The sequence below is a fragment of the Pipra filicauda genome, unplaced genomic scaffold, assembly GCF_003945595.2.
Source record: "Pipra filicauda isolate LSUMZ 115617 unplaced genomic scaffold, ASM394559v2 scaffold86_size2582843_pilon, whole genome shotgun sequence".
Taxonomy (NCBI): Eukaryota; Metazoa; Chordata; class Aves; order Passeriformes; family Pipridae; genus Pipra; species Pipra filicauda.
The window spans coordinates 788,097-814,225 of NW_024105053.1; the positions used below are offsets into that span (position 1 = coordinate 788,097).

The 26,129-nt window shown below is 40.0% G+C and overlaps 1 protein-coding gene across 5 annotated transcripts in view; it reads right to left on the bottom strand.

Annotated features, from left to right (window-relative positions):
* Positions 1–1,916: 1,916 nt before the first annotated feature.
* NPR3 (natriuretic peptide receptor 3) overlaps positions 1,917–26,129 on the bottom strand; it is a 50,919-nt gene continuing 26,706 nt past the window's right edge. The window contains exons 4-9 of one of the 5 annotated variants that reach the window (XR_005567053.1): positions 25,126–25,261; positions 20,620–20,714; positions 16,850–16,985; positions 15,231–15,318; positions 5,341–12,361; positions 1,917–3,666 (exon numbers count right to left, since the gene is read on the bottom strand). Coding sequence is in view for 2 of the 5 variants with exons in the window: in XM_027745684.2 (XP_027601485.1) it covers positions 12,250–12,361; positions 15,231–15,318; positions 16,850–16,985; positions 20,620–20,714; positions 25,126–25,261 (567 nt within the window). In the remaining 3 variants the exon portion in view is untranslated. Of the gene's footprint in view, positions 3,667–4,578; positions 12,362–15,230; positions 15,319–16,849; positions 16,986–20,619; positions 20,715–25,125; positions 25,262–26,129 lie in introns of those variants that run through there. The other 4 variants (XR_005567055.1, XR_005567054.1, XM_039390750.1 and 1 more) reach the window with 4 other exon arrangements.

Sequence of the window (26,129 nt, forward strand, 5' to 3'; positions counted from 1 at the left end):
CCAGCTTGGCTGACACTTTTTCTACAGGAGTGTACAATCCAGGTGGACTCTTTAAAACAAGACAATAATTTTTAAAATGGCTTTAAAGAAAGAGAAAGAATGCACTTAGGAAAACTGGCAGGGAGAGGGAAGGACACAGGTTAGGGATGGAGTAGAGGCACTGGAGAGGACGATGGAGGAAACAAAGGGAAAAAATGACAAAGTGAAAACAAGTGATGAAAGGAGTGACTATAGAAACAACTGACAACGCAAAGGGGTGAAAAGGAATATAATCTCTTATGCAGACATTCACGATTAGGAAAGGTTATTTCTCCTTCATTTTTATTTCCTTGGCAGAAAAGGGGGAGCTGTAGGGAGGAGGAAATTAAGTGCTTGCTGCTGGTGCCGATGGAAACTTTTGTTGCAGCTCAGGCAGGAGAAGAATTTCCCCTGGTCAGGTCCAGGTGAAGGCTTAGAGAGCAATGGTATCTGTGGCAGAGGTAGAAGCCCTTAGTATCTATATTAATTTGTCAGGCCTTGACTAAGGAAAGCAGTGTTAATGAGGCTTTAATATACTTGCCACTGGCATGTGACATATGTCTATAAATATTTAAGGAATGATGGGATCACTTAACTACTCTTTCTTTATTTCAGCCTCAGTTCCCATCCGAAACTGAACTGGAAAATTTTTTATGCTCTTTGGCTTGTCTCAGCCAAATTAACACCCCCACCCCTCTTTCTATACCTCCTTTCCTGTCTACTTCTTCTGAATCACTCTCTCGAGCTGTGTCCAGGCTGCTTTCAGCTCTGGCGTTGAACTGCAGCTTGTCACTAAAGGTACCCTGGCATGTACATAAAAGGGATTTGGAGGTGGAAATGACTACTAGTTAAATCACCTCATCCTCCCTCCAGTCAGTGTGAGATTGTTCCCGCAGCACACTCCCAAGGGCCTGGGGTTTTAATACTTTGAGCAACAGAAATTCCACCTCCACCCCCTTTGGGAGGAGTGTACGAGTGCTAATAGATCACACTCTTATGCAATTTTTTCTGATACATAGCCTGCATTTTCCTTTGTTGGATGTCTTTACTCCATTATTCATATTTATAAGTAGTGCTGGGTGAATCCCAGGTGGTTCTGAGGTTTATTTCTGTTTAAGAAGGCATGTGAAAAGGCAGGGACTAGTCCACATTCTTTAAACCTTTTGGTGCCTTCCTGACAGGCTCCATTATTTGTTCCCTGAAACTGCCCAGGACCCAGTAGAAAGCCTTGTTTCTCTCTATCCCAGGAGGGTAGGAGGTTGGATACTGGCCAGTTCTCTGCTCTGGTAAATCTATCCTGTGAACAGAGACCAAAGCCCTTGTCTCCCCAACCTATAATATGCCTTTTTCTAGTCATTACCCAGTAGCCTAAGACTTTCAGTTTAATTTCCTGTACTCATCAGGCTGTTGCTGCGCTTTTTGTTCTCCCTTACCTAATTGAGGGTGGTTTTATTGGACTGGCCCTTTTGATGTCTAAGGTATTCCTTTAAGTATTTTTTCTTAAAAGAGAAAGCTATTTCTTAAACTGTTATTCCAGTTGATATTCCATGAAACACTGAAGTAATCAAGTGGGGGCAAGTGGGATCCCTTCATTTGCTTTGAAGAAATCTTGCATGAAGGGATTTAGTCAGGGGCTGCGAATTTTTCCTCTAGACCCTCCTTCCTGCACATGGAGGTAAGTACTGCAGAGGAGTCTCAGCATACTATACACTCTAAGGCTGCCCAAGCAACAGTCAAGTTAATTGTTACTGGCAATCCTTTTCAGCAGGGGCATATCACGTGTGTGCAAGTTCAACAACAGACAGTGCTGTCAGGATTTCCTCCCTATCTGAAACTCTTCATCATGAGAGCAGCTTCCTCTCTCTTTAGATGTCAGAGACATTAGTCCACTCCTTGATTCAGGCATCTAACTTGGCAAGGATACATAAGTCACACTCAGAGGGACTGTTCCTACTACAGTCATTTTAATAAATATTTATTACCAGGGCTGTAACAAGCACCAGATCATACCTTTCTTCTGTCAGGGTTTAAGAGGGATTTAAATCCTCAAATCCATGTTGCTGTGAAAATTGCCACTGTGCTCCAGTATAGTCTACCTTCTCGCTCTTCCCATTTGAAGACAAAATAATGATAAAAAAATTGTTCTGCTGCAGCAAGAGAAATAAGAAGTGAGAAATGCCTGCTGTAGTCTAGTAGTCTAGGCATTTAGATTACGGGAAAATTATTTTTAAATACCTTTACATGCAGAATTTTCATTTTTTATACAACAGTAAATGAGTAGAGCAAAACACTGGTCCACATTCATATTTTTCTCTTGGGAGGCAGAAAAACTGCAGCTCCATACCTCATCCAAAGCCAGGATGCTGGTTTTCCCCCAGTCATAGCACTACTACTGTAACGACAGGCAAGATGTGGGAGGAAGAAGCTCAAGCACTGCTTCTCCTTTCTGTTTTATATGGTATAACTGTGCTATCAGCCTGCTAGACCCCAAAAGGGGAAGTTTGCTGGCTTACAGGCAGCCCAGTAGTAGTTGTTGGAGGTTGTTCACATAGTGAGCAGTAGGAATAGGGCAGGCTGAGGACATTGTTTTGGTACTGCAGAAACACAAGTGGGAGAAGAACAGGGCTTACATAGACATGGGCTTCCTATGTTGCCTGTCCTGGATGATTATAAATTCATGGTTATGACTTTTGCCATTAGCTTATTTCTGAACTACATGTATGTGCAATGAAAATTTGAAACCAGGGATTTACTGTCTAAATTAGATGGCAATGTCAAGAAGTAATAAACACTGACAATAAACCAGTGCACTGCCAGAACAAAAAGCTGGGCAGAGCACTTACTTATCAAAAGAGGAATATGATTATTTTTTTCTGAGGTAGAGAACTAAAGACCACCAAACCAACCCTAAGACGATTTAGGAATATTTACCAAGAGTAGCATATGTACATAGGCAGACCCTTCTTGGCATGATAGACTGTAAATTATTCATAGGAGGCAAGAAAAGAGGTTCTGTCAGTTGTACAATTATTTTTTATTGGCAGTGCTCTTTCAACTCAAGAAAACATTGGCAGAGGTTCAAGACCAAGATTTGGCTCAAAGGCCACCATAATTTTTCAGAAATGTGATGAATGTTCCTCAAGAAATAGTTTCCTAAGAAAGCCACAAAAATGTGTCCAGCTAGGTTTCAGGATATCTAAAATGATATCCAAAAGTTGCTACCACTGAAGATCAATTGCCTTAAGTAATTTCACTACACGAAATTTTTACCTGTCAGACTGGCTGATGCTCTCTGACAAAAGGATACCCAACACACTTGGATGAACTGTTTCATAAATATTGATATACGTATACATGTTCACAATTCATCACACATATCTCAAGCATTTATTTTGAAGGACAAGCTACTAAAAAAAATGATTAATCTAGCGACAGTGGAAGAAAGTCCTGTCACTGTGAACATAATGACATGTTGGGCATGCACTAATAGCCTGGGGGTCATGCACTGAACACAAATTCAGTCAATGATCTCTCAAGCCATATTCCCAAGCCTGAGTGAAAAGCTCATTTTAGGAAAGTTGATGAGACGTTTTTCCATTGCTGTCAATGAAGGAAAGATGTCAGAAGTCTGTCTTCCTGCCGTCTTCTCTGAAGATGTATAATATAGTGGGGGTAAAACATTAATCATTACTGATTTCTAGAAAATTTAGAATATTAACAAACATTAGTAAACTAATCTTTAGTTTACCCTGACTAGAATCTTAAATTGCTAGAGGAGACTGTAGATGAGTCATGTAAAATGTGCACTTTTGTTCACAAAGCACCTTAAGGGTTACTGCGGTTATCAGGAGCACAAAAGACTATTTGTGCATTTTTTTTTCTACAATGCTTTATACAGAAATACTGGAAAATTACTAGGTACTTCCAGAGAAATCCTGTTTGCAATGGGATGAAGACATAAGAGCACAGCCATCAAGCAAAAGCAGGAGAAATAATTACTTTTATTTGTACGACATGCATATAATTATAAGTGTATCTGTGAGGAGGCAAATTTAAAAAAATAATCTCAATTCTAACAAATATTGAGAATACCTTCTACAAGAAAATTAATCTGTTTGGACTTTTAATCAGCTGTAAAAACTGGTAATATTAATTTTTTTTTCTTCGCAGTATTGAGTTAATTCAATGTACTGACACATTTAGAGATTGACAAGTGAAAGGCAGTGCAATTAGGAAAGTAGTTCAACCCTTCCCTAACTGAATGGGCCTCTCTAAATCTGTATTTTTACTCTCTGCTCTTTTTTGTTTCCTAGGCTGTAGAAAGGCTTTAGGTCCACAGTTAACCCAGAAGATGTTTCTATCTCTCCATCAGCTCTCCAGTGAATTCTTAGTACTTGTAGTTTTGATAGGAGTGTGATCAGATACTTCTACCTCACACTCATTTCCAAGTTATTTTAGATTATAAAGGCCTGGCATACTCTCAAGCACAAATCTTACTTTTGGCAACACTGCTCCTACAGACACACGCATACAGAAAGCAGAAGGCTAGACAAAACAGGATAATGTGAAGACTGTATTTAATAACACAGGAAAGAAACAGAATCAAATCCCCCCAATTTGATAAGATTGCTGCAAAGAAATGAATCTGTAGCTTAGGAAAACATGCTAAGTTTTGCTTCTCTGCAGGCTATAAAAATTAATGCTTCCTACTTACGGTTCCAATGCATCTAAATAATTTGGTGCATAATTAATTGCATTTCTAGAGGACTGAGAATAAATACAAAAATATCCAAAGTTTATTTGGAGTTTACTGATTAAAACCTTTCCCAGACCTTAAAATACTAGGGGGAATTTTCTTCCCAGAGAAAGGTTAGATTGATTCCCGATTTAATCAGTTGCTAAACATCATTAAAAGCAGGGGTTTATACAGTGTCTTAGACCCAGAATAGCCCTCCTGTTATTAACTCTGTACCATAGGAGAGTACCCTCTATATGAAACAGACCAAGAATGTAGTGAATAAGCGACAAAAGACACCACAGAAACAGGTGATAACATATTCCTATGTCTTTAATGGAAACATTTTGTTACAATTTAGGTTATGTGATATTCTTGTATCTTTAAAATGTGTGAAAGAAAATGCACAGAACAAAAAGTCAAAGGACACCAATGAATGTAGATATTTTAAAAGACCAAGTCATAAAAGAAATAAAATACATTACACACATAAAAAAAGGTTATATCCACAGACATGAATATGCACTCTCCTCTACACAAAAACAACAATAAATAAAATCACATTATATGCAGATAGTTCTACTTACATCAGTACAATATACTGTGCAGCTTTCCATTTGTTTTCTACTAGACTGGTACTAGGTTTCTCTGTTGTCCAGTATTTTTACATTAATAACAGTATCACTGAAAAAAAGGGGGACAAAGTTAATGTCCACAGTGCCTATCCTGAGTCCTCTTAGTTTTTGATAGTTATGCACAAGAAACACTGCAAATTCTACCCACTGCCTTCATCCTGCCACTTCACTCAAGTTTTCTCAGCACTCTGAGACCTGCGCAGTAAAGACGACAGTGTTATTGGGTAAATACCCGACCTAAGGACACAGTACACCCTGAGCAGGCCCCATGCACCACTTAAATCCTGTCTGCATTTAAGGCAGGGGGGCTATGTGAGATTTAAAAGCTTTCTGCTGCAGCTCTAAGAGAGCAGATATTGAACAATAAAGATGGTACTGTGCAGAAGGAACTCAATCCCATCCTCCATACAGTCAATAGTATCATCGCAGGAGTACAGTCAGTCCCTGAGCATTTTCCCTCTTCTCTCAGCTGCAGATGCTTCGGCAGAGGGGTTGGAACTATGATATTTAAGGTCCCCTCTAACCCTAACCCAAAGATCTGTATTTTCAACAGATCTTTTAATCCCATGGATCACATACCGCAGAAGTGATCTCAATGTTACATCAGGGCGCTACTAAACATGCGAGGAAACATTTACCTCTCACACAGAACCCAGAAAAATGACCACTGATGGCTCGTTCCTCTATCACACTTCACACACTGTTCTCAGAGAAAGAGAAGTCCAGATCATCCTCAACTATGAACCAAGACACCTGTGCTCATTATGTCTGCTGTCAGTAAACAACTAATTAACAAAACCTTTGTCCATAGCTGGGGGGCTGGGGGAAGAATTGTGTGTTCCTTGTGCATACCATTTGGGATTACAAAAGAAACAACTAAATGAGATTATTTTCTTAAATACTCATTTTGGTACATTTTCTTTGCTTGCTCAAGTGTCCTCTAGAAACATTCACATGACAGAAACACAAGCAACAGTTCACACAGAGTGGATTTTAACCTTTCAAAGATTCAACATCTAATGAATCCACCTAAGATTTCTGAAATTATATAGCTTAACATACAAACTTTAACAGTGTCAGGTTATTTAGAATATTTTGCCTTTGATGCTGAATATTAACTTAGTGGTTAGTGAAAGATTTTGAAGGAACTCTAAGCCTCTCTTTTTGAAAGCTAGGTTTATATTCTGTAAATCTGGTGCATGTCAGTTAGGACCTCCTAGAAGGTAAATTCTGGAAGAAGTAATAGTGTAATAAAACAGTCTATGTAATGATACACTGGACACAATTAAACACTAGCCCAAGAAAGCCTCAAAACCATGGCAGCATTATCTTCTCAATCGAAACCAGCAGTAACACCATAAAAATACCAACTTTAACCTTTATCCTTTCTTCCTCTGTGGGTGAGATAAAGGGAGAGCTGCATTTAAGACAGACTTAAGACTTCAGTGGGACAAACCCCAGTGTTTAGGCTTTCTTTTATTCTCTAGAAGAGAACAGACACTACCAATGTCTGCCATGCAGCTTGCTGACCCCTGTAGACAGCCAAGTCTGAGGTCTCTCACAAACAGCTATTTGTTTTAATTTCAACGATCATTTTTCATCAGTTTCAGACCTCAGATATTAGAAGGTATCTAAGAAGGGAAAAAAATTCAGGCCTCAAGCCATCTGAATTAATTTCCATCTCTAAGCAGGGATAGCACAGTGCAAACTCTTCCATTCTCCCATTTGAAAGGTTTCATACACAAACAAATCTTTTTGTGCTTTCAACAGCAAGAAGGAAAGGGGGGAGGAGAAGTGACACATACAACATATCTGAAGGCAAAACTTTTTCCAGCATGTCCTTAAAAATATATTCCAAAAAGTAACTCCTGTATTCCTAAAACTGACTCCTCCAAAACATGCACTTTGCTGAAATTTGTCTCTTTATTGCTCACTGTTATGAGGTGAGTTACTAGGCCACAATGCTAACCAAGAAAAAAGGTAATGTACCATTAGAAACTTGTATTTCTCTTCTCATATGCCCTGCTTTGGGGAAGCTGGTGGCTAGATCTGACATCATTTTATAGCAGCAACAATTAGGATAAAAAAACCCAATAGACAATTCTGGGTCTAGATCTCACACAGTGGCTGGTGTGGCCACGGGCCAACACGAGGTGTGCTGGCAGCTGAGCAGCATAGAGACAATGAACCATGTCTGAAATTACATGAAAGCCAACACTTGCAGTGAAGGAACATTTCTGATCAGGTTATGGGAAATGGCTGTCTCTTGTCAAAGTACTTCTAAATCTACACAAAAGACCATGAAAAAAAAGGGGGATTAAAGACTGCTTACTCTACCCTGGGCAAAAATGAGGAAAAATAACCTCAACTGCTTTACTGAAAGAACTAGAACTGCTACATGGCCACACTCTGAAGCACAGAGGAGGGCAGTGAAGGATGTGGAAATGTCTTGAGCTGCGGGAAAGGTGGACTGAATTGCCAGAGAAATTTATGACCAGGACTATTGGCTTCCTGTCTTTGATGTCTATTCTTGGCTTTCCAGGAGCATTATGGCATTCATGAGGTGAAAATAGCACTGGAGCCAAGGTCAGCTAAGGCTGATGCAGCCTGTTCTACTGCAAAGCTGAGAAACTCACCCTGAACTGCTTCAAGCCTAAAGACACTGCACTGAGGGCCTGAGTTTACTTCCACTGAATCAATGAGAGTTTTTTTGTCAGCTTCATGACAGTATGTTTGCACTTCCAAGCCAAAACATGACTCAGAGATCAACCTCCCAGTAAAACATTCTGTAAGGGAGAAGACTCTTAATTTCTCCAGCATGAATGTTTTCAAAGCATTAGCTACAGTTTATTAATACATAAAAAAACCTCAAAAAAAGCTTTCAATAATGCAATAATGCATTTCTTAAAACTAAATTGAAAATAGATCAATTCAATTTATTTTCATACATGAATTAACCTAACTCTTTAATAGTGAATTCTGGCCACAATCTTGCAAGGTGCAGACCACTCACAACCATCAGTTTTACCAATGACTGAATGTTTTCAGAGCTTAGCTGGGTGTAGCCTTCAATGAAGCACAAAAAAACTTCCAGAACTACCAGTGGCTCGGGACAAAACATCTAGGCATCTGACTCTGAAGTTGTGGGTTTCAGGATAATAAATTACAGATACTTTTCAAAGTGTTGCTTCATCTTTGTCACTTGCAGTGGAAGCCTGTGTGTTGAAGTTAAGAAGGTGACAGGTAAACTGTCAGAATCCTTGGGAAGAAGATTCTGAGGTGAATCAGCCATTAAGCTGATCACTATTTGGTGATTAAAAAACAAAACAAAACAAACCAAAATTAGCAGAATTTGTTAAACTTTGACAAACAAAAGTATGAAGCTGCTACTTCAAGTTCAATTTAACAGGCACAACTGTTAGATTTAGCAAGAAACATATGACCTACAGGGCCAACCTTTCTCCAATTCAAGCACATGGCAAATTTCCCCTTGGTTCAGCCATGGCCAGGACCATATCCTTTGGTCCCAAGTGAGCAAAGCACTTAGAAGCTGAAGTTGAACATATTTTAAGTATGTTCTGAAGTGCTGAGCTGGGAGAAGGGTCTCCTTGTGCTGCTCTGTAATACAGATGTGTGTTTGTAATACGGGCAATTTGCTGAAGTCAAAAATGTAGGTCTTGAAACCTCTTTTGAGAATCAATTATTATTATTTTGATTAGACATTCCCTTGCAGAGTTTGAAGCTTAAACATTGTGGCATTGAGCTAATGCAGATGAACCAGAAAGGCACAGTGCATTAGCCGGTAAAGAATCTCTCCGCTGAATAATCTAAACCCAAGGCAGTTTTTGATCTATGGTCCAGAGAAGACCTGGGAACTATTTGCAAGAGGCCTGTGAAAGGCAGCTAAGATGAGCAAGTCTGTTTATGCTATACAGGAATCTACTTACCTGAAATGTCTTAAATAATCTCCACACTTCCACGGGAAAGTGGAATGCACATTTGCGTGCATCAATGTAGAAAGATTAAACCCCATTGATCTAAAACACTCTAATGTGCAAGAAAGATTCACCTTTCTTGGGAAGTGCTGAGATGTATAGTTTTGGCTAAGCCTCTGTCAGCATCCTACCAAGAGACATCTCATAGAAACACTCACAGAAAACACTTCTTGAGATCATGATTTAAAACCCTACATAAAACCAAGGATCAGAATCATTATTTTTTTAATAAAAAGCAATATTTCACTATACTTTTTTATAGTTATCATAAAATGACACAATAAATAAACAAACTCTCTTAACAATTTCTTGTACCAGCCGGATCTCCTGTCTCAGATATTCTGGTCCGACCCAACTGTGCATGGTACAGGAAAAATAAAATCTACACAACTGTCTTAAGTGACTGTTTGAGTACTAGTTTACACTGCAAAGTCACAACAAAAATAATTTCAAAAAAAGTTTATGGTTCAAATCACACCCTCTTATTTTTATATATGTAAGAATTTTCCTTCTCTTTTTTTCCTGTGGTAAAGTAGTCAAACGGGCAAAAGAAGATACTGAAATGCAACTTTGCAAAATAAGAAGTAGATCAAAACTGCCTTGGAAACTATTAAAAAAAACCCCAAACTTTAAGCATGCCCAGGGACTAGGCAAACTCAACTGCTTGAGAAAAATAAACTAATCACAAAGTCTTTTTTTCTCCCCAATTCCATAGCAGTATGAATGCTGCTCTAGCCTACATTCTTCTCTGGTACCCATGAGATAAGGAGGCTACTTCAGAAACCTGCCCAAGGCACCGTTGCAGAAGTCACACAGGCCCAGAGGTGGCAATGGGATGATGCAAATCTACTCCCTGTACTGGAGCTGCCCTGACAGTCAGGAAGACCTACCCTCTGTCTGTCTGGAAAATTGGACAGTATTTAACAAGGGCAGGTGATGAACCTCTATATATGCTAAGAAAGGAGTGAAATATAATGGGAAAAAAAGTCCATCAACAAATAAAAGGCAGCAGAAAGGAGGCATAGCTGGTTTTAACTCTTCATTCACTTACAGCAACCCCAAAGTGGTTTCTCAGAGTTGGTACCCTAGCTTCTCAGGGATGAGAAGTTTTGTAGAAGTCAGGCTTCAGAGCCATTTTTGAGATTAATTTTCAAATCTGATTATGACAGCTCAGACCAGCAATTTTTTCTTACAAAATCAGAACGGGATAAACCAAAATATTTCATGCACTAGAACCATAGTCATAGCTCAGTTTTCCCACAGACAATATTTTATGGGTCTTCTTCACCACATTTACAGTAAGTATACGGTTCATTTCCATTTGTTGACTAGAAAGTGCAAAACTTTCCTTTGTCTAGTATAAAATAACCTGTCAGTAGCTAATTCATCACAGATTCAGTTTTGCTCCTGCTAAAATCAATGGCAAAAGTCCCAGGGATACTGACGGCAGCAGGATTAAAGTCACCACTAGAAGAGTGTTTTACCACCCAATTCCTGAAGGTAGTTCCTTGGTTGTTCAATTGTACACACAGGGACAGCTAAATCTCACCAACTTCTGTAGGACCCTTTAACAAGAAAAATTCGTAATTTTCACCATCAGCACCATCATCCCATTGACAACTCAATAACTGCATTTATATTGTTTAAGTAACTACTTGAATGTTGCACATGCCTGGAGAAGAAAGTCTGTTACTATCAACAAAGTCACTTCTCCTCCCCTAAATGCTAGTTCTAAAATGTATTTACAGCTGTTGACTTTCCCTGCATACTACTCCTATCATAAAAAATATGTCTTCAAAACATCCTCTTCCTTTATTTTTAATCCTACCAAAGCAAAAATAGATACTTTAATAGAAAAATACAAGATAAAAAATATCCCAAAAATAAAATGGAAGCATGGAATGTCATTTTTACACAAAAAAAGATCCCCTTTTTAATTGCATCAGCTATACAAACACTTTCATATTTACAGTTTTGGATGCAGTCCTGTGCTCATTGAAGTTAATGGGATTTTGCCACTGACTTCACTGAGAACAGGAGCAGGCTCGACACGGTCTATATTTGCCACTCTGAAAAGTCACGGCAGAGGAGAGAAAAGAGCGTGATAAAACACATGTTAAGACTGAGGAATTAAACAGTCCTCTCCAAGGCCTGATTGTCTTCTCTCCCTATTTCACACCACCAAAACTCCCCATTCTTCACTGAAGACTTTCGTAACTCCCAGCATTTAAGAGGGAGAAACAGTGCTTTTGATTGTGATACCACACAAACAAGGAAAGAATTGTGTGTGTTTCCACCTGCCTTTTTCAGTGGAGTTAATTAGACCCAAGTGCCAGTTCTTTCCCAGAACTAAACTCCGTACACCAAATCTTATATCCCCTATAACCAATGGCAGTGATTCAGTGATGCAGGATCATACCCCAAATAAATCTCTTTTTTTCCTTTTGACAGCAACCAGCACCTGTGCCTGTGAAACCATATCTGACACCCATGGATGAGATGCAATTATGGAAGGAGGTGGTAGAAGCTAAAAAAAAAAAAAAAAAGGAACACAATGAGGCATTCCCCATCAACTAAACCCAGATCTGCTGCCCTCAATACATGCTTTAAGAAATACTGTCTTTACATATTAAGTACACCCTATAACATCAAACCGCATAATTTTCTTTTTTCATGAGATGAAAGGCCATGCGGCATAATGTGATTAGTAAATCATTCCTGAGCTTCTGAAAGAAATTAAGACAAAATTACTGCTTAAAAGAGTATGTTCTTCAAGAGCCTCTTTCTACACTGATGTCTTTGGTTGTGTCCTTTTCCCTAATTATTTTTTTTTCCCTAGGAAGAATGGGATTCTTTTTCCTCTTCTTTATGCAGCAGAAAAATGAGATCTAATGGAGTCTTCACGTAACTGCCGATGTTTCCCCATGTTACAGTCCTCCTGTCGAGTTCGTCTCTCAATAGTTATTCTGTATTTCTTTCTGCATGAAAAGAAAAAAAACAGAGTGAGAAACCCTTCTCCAGCTATAGGCTAACAGACTTCCCTTATAAAGAATGCCTGTAGGGGACAGCTGGGTGCCAGTTGAAAAATGAAATGTGGCAGAATGTGAAACCCTGGTCAAAGATTAAAGTCGTTTTCCTCAAAACATTTTACCCAGGCTCAAGAATGCCTGTTAATTTCTACATGGCAGTCTCAAAGCACCAAGACACAGACATTTGCTTCTTTGAAAATTTCTGATCTAAGTGATTAGGAGTTTTTGTGAAGTGTCATGTGAACTGTGTCACATCACTGCTTTATATTGATCAAAGACAAATTTCTTTTCACTAGGCGGGGGGGGCACTTTCTGGAGAGTTCAAACAACAGAACTGACTATTCAGTTGCGTTTCTCATCAAAACTGTGTATTAACTAACTGATTTTCCCATTTCCCTCTGAGAAAGCTACTATGTTTGTAATGTCAGATGAGGTAGTATGATGAATTAAGGAGAGGGATGCAGAGGACAGATAAGAAATAAACACAAATGTTCATGCATCAGACACAGCTCTTCCTGTGTGTCTTCCTCTAGGGCCTTTAGAAGAATTCTGCTATGTTACTTTATACGTCAAACAAGCCCTCTGACTACTTTTCAGCTTCTCATTTAGTACCCAAACCTGCTCCAAAAATCGTAAGATGATTTGCATTTATGCTTCTCCTCAGCTTCAGGACAAATTTTTCCAAAAGATGTTAGTCCAGTCCGATGAGCTTGTACTGCCTGTGGAGATGCACGGCAAAAAGCTTGTATGCCAAGGAAAGCTCTGCTCCACTTGCATGTGTAGCCAGAGTCAGAGCACATGTAGCAGTGGAAGAATGATTTTCAAAACACCAAGGTTTTAATCTGGGTAGCATGTCTGAATAGAAAGTGGCAACCTAAAAGTTCTGAAAATATTCCCTAGATATTTGTGTCTGTATCATAGGCTCCAACATAACTTGATAAAACTGTCTTGTTTACTTCCTTTATGTATTTTTAAGTCAGATTCTTCCATGGCTCAGAGCATGCATAGCAGTAGCTCTTGCAAAAGGATAGGTCCACATTTTGGATGTACAAGTGCTTAAGTCCTGTCAAAGCTACATATCAAAACTCCTACCCAGATATTTTAACAGTTTGCGTGCACACTCAAAACTGTGTTTGCATACTCATTTGTGACAATGACAGATTCAAATTAGACACAGTCAGAAAGTACATATACAGTTTAAAAGGTACAAATTACTTTCAGGCACACAACTGCTAAACCTATATTTTCTGAAAATCCAACCCATGCATCCTGATACATTATGTTTCAGACATTTAACTCTACAGGTGGAATAAGAAGGTTGTCCCTACTCCTGCTTTGAGCAATTGCAATCAGATCTCCAGGATGAAATTCACGCATATGTCTTTAGACATCTCCAATGTGCAGATCCATCTGACAGTACCTGCAGCTTCCTTCAGTTAACAGAGAGAAACAGGCTCTTCTAAGAGACATTATTCTGACCTGGTTTAGCTTTTACATGAGGATGACATAAATTGCAGAGGAAAAGAGTGTTCATTTCTCCCCTCTGACCATACATAAAAAGACTGGGTGTTGAACTCAGGTGTGTACATCTACTTTTACAGACACCCTCCTTTGCTCACATGGATTTCCAATCCAAATCTTTGTGTCAGATGACTATGAGTTTAAGTCCTGTTCTTACAATGATACTTCCCATAGCTTTATACCAGCTCAGGATATCTACTGCCTCATTTCTTGTCCTTACATACCAATTCTCTCCCACTATCAGCAATGCTAAAAACACCTAACAACTGTAATTTGATTGAGAATCTATATAAGACGCAAGAATCTCTGATTACATAAAATATAAGGACAGACTCGTATTTTCTTTTTCTTTTAAAGATAGTCTTTAATCAGTCCAAGCTAACTTAATGTTGTCTCAAACCCAAACAACATATTATATAAGCACTGAACACATGCAAGATTAAAATCACCCTGTAGAATTTTCAGTTGCAAGCACCTGACGAACAACCCCGGTTCTGGGACCTTTGAAGTGCCCCAGTGAATTGAGGCAGCTTTTGCTTGTTTTATTTTGTTAACTTTCTTTATAACATATATTTTTATTGGATAGAGTTATTTCATTCTTATATGCAGAGGTTAATTCTCTTCTCCTATATGTTTTTACTCTTCCATATCATGAGGATAAATTATTGTATATATAAGGTGCTGAATGTGTATAACTAATTTATTCTGTCACTACAGGAGCAGCTGTCAAGACTTCACATTTGCTGACTAGCGGTGTAAGAATTATTTTACTTAAACAAGAATAAAACACTGATTCCCCTGCACTGACCTCAGCTTATTAAGTTAAATGCACAGCTTTGCTATCCAAATAATCTCTCAGACCAAAACAGAAATCTCTTTCTCTTTTCCAGTACAATTCCACTCAACATGCAAAAAAATAAGCTCAGTACCAGGCAAATGATGTAAACCTCTCATACAATCACATCCTGCACAACTGTGCTAGAAATGAGTACCAAACAAAGAAGGCTTTCAAGGCCAGGGCATTTTACTAAAGCAACTGTGAATGTCTGGAACCCACTGCAATTACTTCCATGAGTCACATTACTTAGAGATGTGAGTAGCTACAGGATGAAGACCCAAATCAACAAAATTATTTAGATAAACACAAAGGGACAATCAAAATGTGCTCACTGTCTTTGGTGAAAACGTTACCACAGATTATTATGGTGCTTCTCTGTCTCCCATCAAGGATGTTGTGCCAGGAGCTGAGACACTTAGATGACAAATAAAAAGTTTACAAAATTTCAATTGGACTAACCTGAAAAAGTAAAAAGCCATTAGCAATCCTGCTCCAAGCAAGGCACCCACAACTATTCCTGTAACTGCTGATTCTCCTAGACCACCTGCTTGAGAAGGGGAAAAATAAACAATCAGGGTTCATATTGAGAACTGTTTGCATTCATGTACTGGAAAATACACACAACTAGGAAATTAGTGACCAACATCAGAAAATAACTAAAGCCTTTCAGAGCTCCATGAGAACCTGTTTCAGTGTCTGCACGTTTGTTTTTTGTACATGCTTTCCTTGGGATTAAACAAGCCTCCAAAATCAGTGTCAGATGACGACACAATTCTGGAGATACGATACAAGGGAATGTTGTTAGGAAACTTCTCTGGAAAGCTTGGTCTGAATCATAACACAGATTGGGATTACAGTCACGCACATAATGGGAATCAGCACTGAGTATACCGAGTCACTGTAACACAAACAAACTCATTTCACCTGGTTTAGCATCACAGACCTCTATCACCCGGGTTTATTAAAATGACTATGATTATCCAACAGTTCCTCAATTTTGGGGTGGTTTTTTTGGTTTTGGGTTTTTTTCCTGAAGATACGTGGTTTCAAGTTAAAGCCACATGAGCTTCGCCTTGCTCCAAATCTCAACAGAGGCAGAGCAGGGACACAGTGGCTGAAGGGGAGCCCAAGGAGAACTGTCACTGGGAAGTACAGGGCAGCTGAAGAACAATGGCATTTTCATATGCATGTAGTCTGCTCCCATTTCCTTGTCCACCTGAGTTTGTGGAAAGGAACAGAGAAATATTAAGGAAATTAAACTGTTCCCTTCTCTTCATTTGCCCTCGCCCCTTTGAAGGGATTTTGTCTGTACGTCAGCAGGAAGAAGGTGCATAGTTACACCACACTGACCATAGAGGGAAACAGTCTCTACATCACGTGTGTACACACAGGTTTTTCAAGGATTGAAGAATTATCAGGCTGGAGTTACCTTTTCACTTCAGGACTAGCAATTTGTTTTCTGTGAAAAGCTAAGACCACCCTTTGCCACCGAGGCACTGGTATCCTCCTACGCTGATCTCCTTTGCAATGGAGATCAATCCTACAACATGGTCTGGAAAGTCAATGTGCTGGAAAATATGGACACCTGCTCTGTGGAGGACAGTCTGAGCTTTCAGAATTCACAGATGTTACCCCACTCAAACAACTTCACTTCTCAGCCTGCTGGACCTCTCACAGTCCCTTCTCATAGCACTGAAAATCATTCTGCATTGGGAGAACGCTGCTCCCATCAGCACTGGCAGCACAGCTGCTAATTATCAGTGTGATTCTTCTCTGTTTTGGGTTTCAGTTATATCCTTCTTTCTGACTAAAAGGCCCCTGGAAACTCCTAAAGCCTCCAGGGCTCCGTGTTGTGAATCATGATTGCTGTCAAGCTTAAGTTCAGGGAAGAGATTCAGGCCATGTACTACCCACGGCTGCCAGACCTTTACTTCCCAAGCAGTTAGCAGAGAGAGACTGTCACTATGTGTTAGATGGACAACTGTGCTAAAGCAATTTATTACGGCCTGTTACGTTGCATCAACACATGGATTCCTCTCTCTTGAGTTGGGGCAGAAGCATTAAGTCACTAAACTTACATGATTTACACGGTGTATTGTTTGTGTGCTCTGAAACTCGGCTTTCATCTAGCCGCAGCCTGCCATGATTCCAAGGGTATTTCACATTTGACCGAATCTCAAAACGCCCCTGCTTTCCATAGTAGTCCCCGATCACCTGTGCAAAACATGAAAGGAATGAAAAGATTTTCCTATGAACTTGGAGAAGTAAAACAAACAGGAGAGCAGCATCACTCAGTTGGACTCCTGTGGCACAATGCTGAACCCTGGAAGAAGAGGGTTGAAGAGGTCTGTGGGAAGTTATGTAGTGTATGCACTGCCCCAGGGCAGAATCAGCTGAGCAAAAGCATTCCTGACAGATGTTTATCTAATCTGTTCTTAAGAGCCTTCAAAGACAAAGACTTGATAATTTCTTCAGGGAATTATTCCGGAACTTAGCTAGCCTTACTGTCAGTTGTTTTCCCTAGCATGTAACCTAAAATTCCTTTGTTGTAATTGTCCGTCACTACTTACCCAATTGCCAGTGGACACAGAGACTCTTCCTTTCTGAAACATTGCTTTACATATTCACAGGCCCTTATCTGGTCTGCCCTCAGGCTTCTCTTCTATATAAATCCCATTTATTTAAGATTTTTAACCTTCTGAATATTCCTCCTTTGTCCCTGGGCTTTCTTCACTTGCTGCACAGTGGGTTGAGTGCCCAGGACTCTCATCCAAGTGAAAGTATCAGTAATTAGACATGAGTCCAGACTGAGGGAAGAACTCATTGAGAGCAGCCCTGCCAAGAAGGACTTGTGGGTTCTCGTGGATGAAAAGCTGAACATGACCCAGCCATGAGCACTTGCAGCCCAGAAGGCCCAACATGTCCTGGGCTGCATCCAAAGCAGGGTGGGCAGCAGGCCAAGGGAGGCGATTCTGATTCTGCCCCTCTGCTCTGCTCTAGTAAGACCCCACCTGGAGCAAAGAACCCAGCTCTGGGGTCCTCAATACAAGAAGGACGTGGCCCTGTTGGAATTAGTCCAGAGGAGGCCACAAAGTTGATCAGAGAGCTGGAACGCCTCTCCTATGAGGAAAGGTTGAGAGAATTGGGGTTGCTCAGCATGGAAAAGAGAAGGCTCCAGGGAAACCTCATTGCAGCCTTCCAGTACTTATAGAGGGTTATGAAATAGAGAGAGGTTGACTTTATCACAGCAGGTAGTGACAGGACAAGAGGGAACAGATTTAAACTAAAAGAGATTTATACTAGATGTTAGGAAGAAATTCTTTGCTGTGAGGGTGGTGAGACACTGGCACAGGTTGCCCAGAGAAACTGTGGATGCCCTATCCCTCGAAGTGTTCAAGGCCAGGCTGGATGGGGCTCTCAGCAACCTGGTCTAGTGGAAAGTGCCCCTGCTCAGGGCAGGAGGGTTGGAACTGGACGATCTTTAAGGTCCCTTCCAACCCAAGCCATTCTGTGGTCCTATGGTTTTATGATTTCAAGTAGATACAGTGCTGAGATTTCCAACTACACAGTCTAGGTTGGAGTTTTCTATTTTGTCAGAATTTGGAGGTACTTGATTAAGGTCAGTTAAAGTCTTCAAACCTTCTGAAGAACTATGACAGTCACTTCAGGATTTCAGTCCTGCCTTTAACAGTTAAGCCCAAGTTTTTTTCAAGGTAAGATGTTGAATCTACTGCAAAGTTGTGGGACTAAATTGTGCTAACAGTAGTAGTTCACTAATCTGAAAATAGTCTAAAAACATCTATGTACAGTAAGCAAGGCCAAATATCATGACACTTAAGTAGTCAGAAGCAGTGGCAGAAGCACATCAAAAGATGTATTTGTCCCACCATGGATAAAACCCACGTATTAATACACCGGGTTTAGAACTCAAGGCCTGTTCAAATCTTTCACCTAACTTTCATTTTGAAGCTAAAAAGTTTAGAGAACGTTTGCTCTGGTTAGACATACAAAGGTAGATTTTACACTAGATGAAGGAGCTAATTTCTCTCCCTGTTGCCACTGAAATAGAAATTCTTTGCAGAAAGAGGTTTTTTAACGTCTGTTCAAAAATAAAGGCAAATTCAGTAAACTGGAAAAAGCAGAGGAAAAAAACCTCTGAGACAATTTGCAGGAAGCAAATTATTCATTAAATGATGGTTTAATTTATCAAACAGTAGTGAGAGAGTCCTCTACCTGCAGGACAAACTAAATATGAAAGTATGCAGAACGGCTTAAGAACAAAAAGCTATAAGCAGTAACCAAGCAGATTCAGAACAGAAGGACGATACAGATTTTTGAAGAGCAGAAGTGGTTAAACAGTGGAACAAACGTTGACGGAACAAGCGAGGCAGTCCCTGTTCTCTCAGTGTCTCCAAAGGAAAAATGAATGCCTGTTACAGCCTGAGCTTTAGTCACGTGTAAACTACAGGGCTCCATACAAGGGTAAGAAACCTGACTGTCTGTAAAATGGCAGAGGTCAAACTAGGTAATCTGAAGTTTTCTTCTAGCTTTAAACTGTGCGAACAGAATTGGGAAAACAGCTCTGCCCAAACACCCATTCATCTGGCGCAGTTCAGCTGAGAAACGTTCTTGTACAGACACAGAAAAAAACTTCAAACTAATAAAATAAGTTATCAAAGAAACAATGTTTTTAGAGTAAGAGTAGAAATGATGTAGCAGATAAGTGGAAGTAATCACATGTAAAATGTTAATTGTATGTATATTTTATACACAGTAAAGCAGAGGGAAACTGAACAATAAGTTAAAGGAAGAAATGTAACACTAAAAAAGTAAAAGATAGTTTAAATTGCAAGTAAAAGAGCAATGGAAGGGAGGGTAGGAGAAGGAGATTAAATTGATAAATGAGATAAAGAGTTAATGGACTGAATAAACAGAAGAAATACAGGTTGTTCAAACCAAAGTTATTGCAAACAACTTGTACTCCTACTACCCTTGTGAGTGTCTGCAGTTTACTGCTGTAGTTTTTATCGACTTTTATCCACTAATGCACAAAAGACATCCTCACACTTTTAAAAAGGCTCCTTGAGTTGTCTCTGCTGCAGCAGTGACAGGAACAATATAACTTCACTGGATTCAAATCCACACATGGAAATGTCCAGCTCAGATGCACTGCTGCTTTACAGTTGACCTTGATGAAATAGGGCAGACCAGCAAAGCTTAGGCAGAAACTGACTTTGTAACTAACAAAAGGTGCAACTGGAGTTAGGCAATGCATGTATTAATAAATTCAGCCTAGACGTGCTATTTTTCATCTCTTCCACTCCTGCATCCAGTGGAATAACCTATGTGGTGTATATGGAGCCATCTAAAATGTCTCTTAAACACTGAAAACAAGGCATTTAGGCCTGATAAACAAGGCCAAGCAAGGCCTGCACTCCTTCTTGTGGTTGACCTCAGTGTAAGACTGAAATACATGTACTTGCTGTGTTAATACATCAGGATAACTTGTGCATCACTGCTGCTGTAAGATTAATCCTTTTTCCTACCAGTGAATAAAAGGTCTTGCTCACTTTGAACAATAATTCCTCATATTCAGAATTATAATTGCTTAGCTGGCTTGTGAGAATTCACACTTTAGTTAAAGGCTAGCATCATGTGAAGAAAGATGTATTGTGAAAGAAAAGAAGTTTAAAAAACTTTCAGATAACTACTTCAAGATAGTTATTTTACAGAAAGGATTTGGTCTTTAAGTTGATAAGGTTAAACCACCAAGTAAAGAGATGATGTCATGTTACATTACACTGGTTAATTCATCAGTGGCCAAGTGCAATGGTGTTTGTTTCCTTACCTCCTGTGTGCCTGCCTCTGGGTCTGTCATTCCAATCACAGAGAAATCCCCGTATCTGTCTCCATTTGCATCAATGGACACCTGCCCTGCAATGCCTAAAGAATGGCATGCGAGGAATCAGAAGATTAATTAGTTAAAATACTGAGCCTTTTCAAGGAACACAAGAAAACAGTGGACAGGTTTTTACAGACCGATATGACAGGAAATCTCATCAGTCTCCCAGCATTTTTGTTGGCATTCCAAAAGAAATTGTAATTTCATCTTGGTGCCTGCATTCCTGAATTCTTAACATTTCTCCTTTTTAAATATCAAATGTGTGAGACTTTTTGGAGACTACGTGAGAAAAATCTAATCCAAAAGCCAGCATGTAAGAATAAAACACAAATATATTTAATGTGAATTATTTACAGAGTGCCTAACCCTGAAATATCTAATGGTGCCTCAATAAAAAGAGTCCAGCTCGTGCTGCAGAGGACACAGGCCTACATCTCACAGACTGCACCCACACAGCCAGTCCAACGTAGTTTCCATCTAATGGGATACTGGAGAGGGTATGAACAAGAGCCACCATGTGCACTACATATGCATTAAGCCCTGTGTTCATTTACTTAAGATTAACTACATAATACGATGCTGTTTGTAATATATTTCTTAGACCCCCAGTTCACTTCCTTCCTTTACAACTTCTGGGAAACTTTAGGGAAACTGGGAATCATAGACTCGTAGGATATCTCAAGTTTGAAGCGGCTTCAGGAGACATTGGGCCTGTGGTAGTTTGGTCTAGGCCTTCCTTGGTGACCAGTTTGTAACCAAGGAAAAGCCCAGATTTACCCAGTATTCCCTACAATTTTTACGTAAGCCAGACTATAAGAAGAAAGGAGGAGAGGCCTTCGCTCTCTTTCCTTCCGGCGACTCGGAGGTGCAGGTTCCCTGCTGTTGAGTCTGCCGTGTTGGGGAGTGAGGTCTGGTTAGGCCTTGTCAGCCTTGGGAGGCGGAGGTTGTCGGCGATCGGTCCAGAGCGACTCTCGGTTGTCCCAAGGAGAGTAGTGAGATATTTCTTTGCTAACTTTTTTTAGTTGCTAGATATTGGGCTACTAATCAGGATATATATATATATATATTTTATTTTGGTTTTGTTCCTTCTCCCTTCCCCCTTTCCTTTCCCTTGTGAAACTGTATATATATTTCAATTGTATATAACTGTAATATAAGTGTAAATATATTTATATATATTGCTTTAGCTGTCTCTCTCTCGTTTCGGTTTTCTTGGTTGCTTTTCTCCCTCTTCTCCCTGAGGTTTGGGGGGGGAGGGGACTTCTTGTGGTAAGGTTTGGAGACTTGGCAGGGAGCCAGCTTCAAAGCATATCAGAGCCGAACACCCTGCTCAGAGCAGGGTCAGCCACAAGGTCAGAAGAGAAGGATGTGCAGGATTTTATCTAGTCTCTAAAACCTCCAATGATGGAAACTGCACAACCTCACTAGGGCAACTTGTTCCAGATGTCACAAGGAATAAACACATCCTTGGATTCAGTCTGAATCTCTTCTTACAATCTCTGTCCTTGTGTAAAAACAGCATGGCTCCAAATTCTTGCTGTGTAAGTCAAATTGGTTCTTAAAAGCCATCAAACACCAATTAACTATGATGAAGACATCATGAAGTTGCTGATATGCTTTATCACCTCAGATACTCTCAGATGTGATCCTCCACTGCCTGACACCAAACACAGCTATTTACACATGTGCAAGGCAAATAGGTACCACTGTATATCCATGTTACACCAACTACATGACCAGAGAAGACACAAAGCTGTGGAGACTCAGGCTCTCAGCGATGGTAAATCAGAAGAGAGAGGTCAGATATTCAGTCAGAGTATAAATTCCCCTCAATGTGCCTAATGACAGTGAACATGCAACAGATTAACACATCTTCATTCATCCTGTCTCTGTTCTGATTTAGAGATGATGTCAGGAATGTTTTGACTTGCTGCGATTTTCAAAATATGTAGTGGTAATCAAAGATTATTGTTGAGCATCTGTTTCGTTATAACAAGATAGTAATCAAACAACTGTCAATTCGATTACTGCAGGAAAACAGAATGGGTGTAACAACCACTTGGCTGTGAGAGCACTGGAAGAAGAGCCCACTATGTCCTTGCCTACACAGCAATTTCGATTCTGAATCTGACAGGAGCTGTTAACCTGGCCTAAGAAAACCAAAAATTTTTGGAAGTGGGTACTAAAATTATTGAAACTCAGAATTCCTATGGGATTTTTTTTTTTTTAGCAGGAAAGACTAATTTTTAATTTTACCATCTGAATCAGAACAGGTAGTTTGGAATGTTGATATTTCCTGCAATGTTCTTCCTTAGAAAACATAGGTAGGAAATTCTGAAACAACCTTGATTGAGAACTGGATTTGGATGAAGGTGGAAGGATTTTACCTAGACTTTCTTTTTGTTCTGTTATGTGAGATACATACAGATACATACAGAACATTTTGCTACTTTTCCAGAGGAAATTCCAATTAATAGAAAATAGTCTCCACAAAATGTGCCCTGCAGTCACACCAAGGTGTCATTAACAACGCAAGCAGTAAGAGACCCTTTGATCACCTCAGACTGAACCCTTCCTAAGCACATGATATCTGTGCACTTGTGGCTGGCAGATGGAATGCTGCAGGAAGCAGCATCCAGATCCTCTTGGGAGTCCTGATGGGTCAGACCAAGCTGTAACATGAGGTGCCAAGGAACTTAGATATCTAAATGTCAGCAGTTGAATTAACGTAATTAATGAAACTGAAGTTCTCATCACTGAGGCCTGCAAAAGTTGAAGGGAATTATAAAGCCTCAGTCCTGCAGCAGAGCCTGATGGGTGTGTGCAGGCACTGCACTCTGCAATGCTGCAGCCACCGCAGAGAAGGGTCTACTGGAAGAACAAAGGGACATGACCTTCCTAAAAGGACTGGATTGCAAGATATCAAATTAAAGGCCTCTTCCAAAATCAGTTTTATGTCCAGCAAAATACTGCCATGGGGAGGAAACGGGATATGACTTACGTGGTGTTTTGACCTTTTCATCTGCACCCTCACAGCCCAAACTTTACAGCTACATTTTCAGAATAAGTGTACACAGATCAGCAATCAACAACAACCTGGTTTTCACAAGTGAGGAGAGAGAACATTTTTTCCTCCTGGCTGGTTTTACACGCAAGGTGTGAGAATCAACCATGTAAAACCCCCATGAAGCACATGGTCCTACAAAAGACTCACATGGGCACGCCCGGTGGGTGGCTTCCTGGAGCACAGAAACAGGAGTAGAGAAAACACAGGCTGTACTGGGGCATTTGTTCATACACAGGACAAGCAAAGACTGAGGCAAATCCCTAAACATTAAATTCCCTCTGTTAAAACAGACTGTTTTGGGAAGCCATGGATGTGAAGAGAGGTAGTGGGACATCAAGCACAATCTCCAGCTGGTGGAGGGCTTCTTATGTGATGACTGCAACCAGCATAATTTAAAGCAATCCCTGAGTTCCCTTAAGCTGCCCTGGGTATCCTTTTGCCTTCTGTTCAGGCCACAGTTTGAGAATAAAAACTTGGTTTGGAGCTGCTGCCCTTCTTGCCTTCCTACACAACATCCAGTGTGCTATTAGAGCTGAGAACCTGGCCACCAGGGTTTTTCTTACACATTCAAATGAATCATTCATGTCTTATCTAGGGGAAATGTTTACTTCTCTTAGGCATTTCCATAGGAAATCTTGCCAATCCTACACCAAATGACTGAAGTATTACATGAGATGGATGGCAACATCATAAAGAGACGGATGGAAATATTTTAAGAGATGACAGATGAAACCAATAATCCTCAGTTTCTTTACTACAATTCTTACCTGGAAAAAGCATTTGCATTGCTTTGCATCAGCAAGGTGATACACAAGTGCCATTTGCACTGTGGAATTGTAATGTCCAGGATTAGGCACAGAAAGGCACAGTGGTGTTCAGCTGCTGCCTCTGAGATAACATGCACAGCTCCTGAAAGGAGGCTGGGGGAAATCCTTCTAGGGCCCAGTGGAGTCCCATCAAGAAACACAAAATAACCTTAATCCTGGCACCTGCTTGCTTCTATCCATTCCCAGGCTTTTAAGATAAAAAAGTGACATGGAAAAAATGAGGCAATCTCAGAGTTAATAGATGAACATGAGTAAAGCGAGCAGATGTAATCTTTTCAAAAACAAAGAAGGAGCCTGAGAAAATTATTGGTATTTCTTTACCACATCAGTGAGGGTCATTAAATTATTAGAGTACTTTGAACTAAGTAAGACCTCGACAGGTGGTGCAAAAAAAAGTCAGACAAATGAGGTATGTGAGCCAGCCTTAAAGATGTACGTGGTTTCATATGTTACTTCCCTCTCATTTAAGAGTGGAATAGGCATGGGTCCTTACTCTGCACATAACAAAGACCTCAATCCTTTTGACTCCAAAATCTGGAATGCCACAGTAACTCTTACCTTCGTATGTTCTGTTCCGTGTTTGCTGAACAATTTTTTCCCCATCTTTCTTAGTGAAACCAAACTTCAGGACTTCCTGTAAAGCTAGAGCATAAAGAAGAATAGCATCATGGAATCCTTCCACAAACATGTTCACCTAGAAAAGAAAGAAAAAAGAAAAAAAAGAGCAATGGCAATTGACACATTACAAATTTTTTCCCTATGGAATTGATTCACTAGAGGGAATCTACAAATTAACCACAATGACTAATTCGGAGAGTTATTTTCTCAACTGTTGGAATCCAAAGGAATGTGTCTCAAAAAAACCTCAGGGGGAAAACGGCAACTTTTGACCCATTTTTAAAAACAGTTAACCACTATCTGCTATTCTGAACACTCAAATCACACTTTAATGTTGTGTCTGAACAGCTCTGCAGATAGGGAAGAAATTCACAGATCACAGTTCCCACGCCCAGATGCACAAATTCTGCACTTAACCACGTGAGATTCTGTAAGGGGCTGAGCACCCTCATCCCGCAGCAGTCCCACTCCCCTTGTGCAGGGGACTTAGCACGTCTCAGGACCGGGAAGTATGTTCTGTCATGATTTTTTCTGGAGAGCACAACTGGTGTCTTTGCTTGTTTAATGATTACCGCTTCCATTACTGGCCCTTGTTCAGCCAAGCATCTCTCCACTAGCAAATGGAGAAAACTACTTACCCTCTCCAGCAATGTATTCTCTGGCACTGCCAGAACTTTTCCCGCCTGTCCTTTATAGTTTTTTCAGTAAGTGACATGAAATGAATGAAACGTTGTCTTATAACCCTAATACAAAAGAAAACTGCTACCTACCAGCTCCGCCTCACATGAGTCTCCATAGGCAAACTACAGCTTTTGGTCTGTATCACTGAGTAAACAACACTTAAAAGCTGAGTGCTGCAGAAACATTACAGGTTTGCTCACAGGGAGCCTGATGTGCTTCAGTAGTGAAGCAATAGTTATTGCAGGAGCTGAGTTCAGATGGAA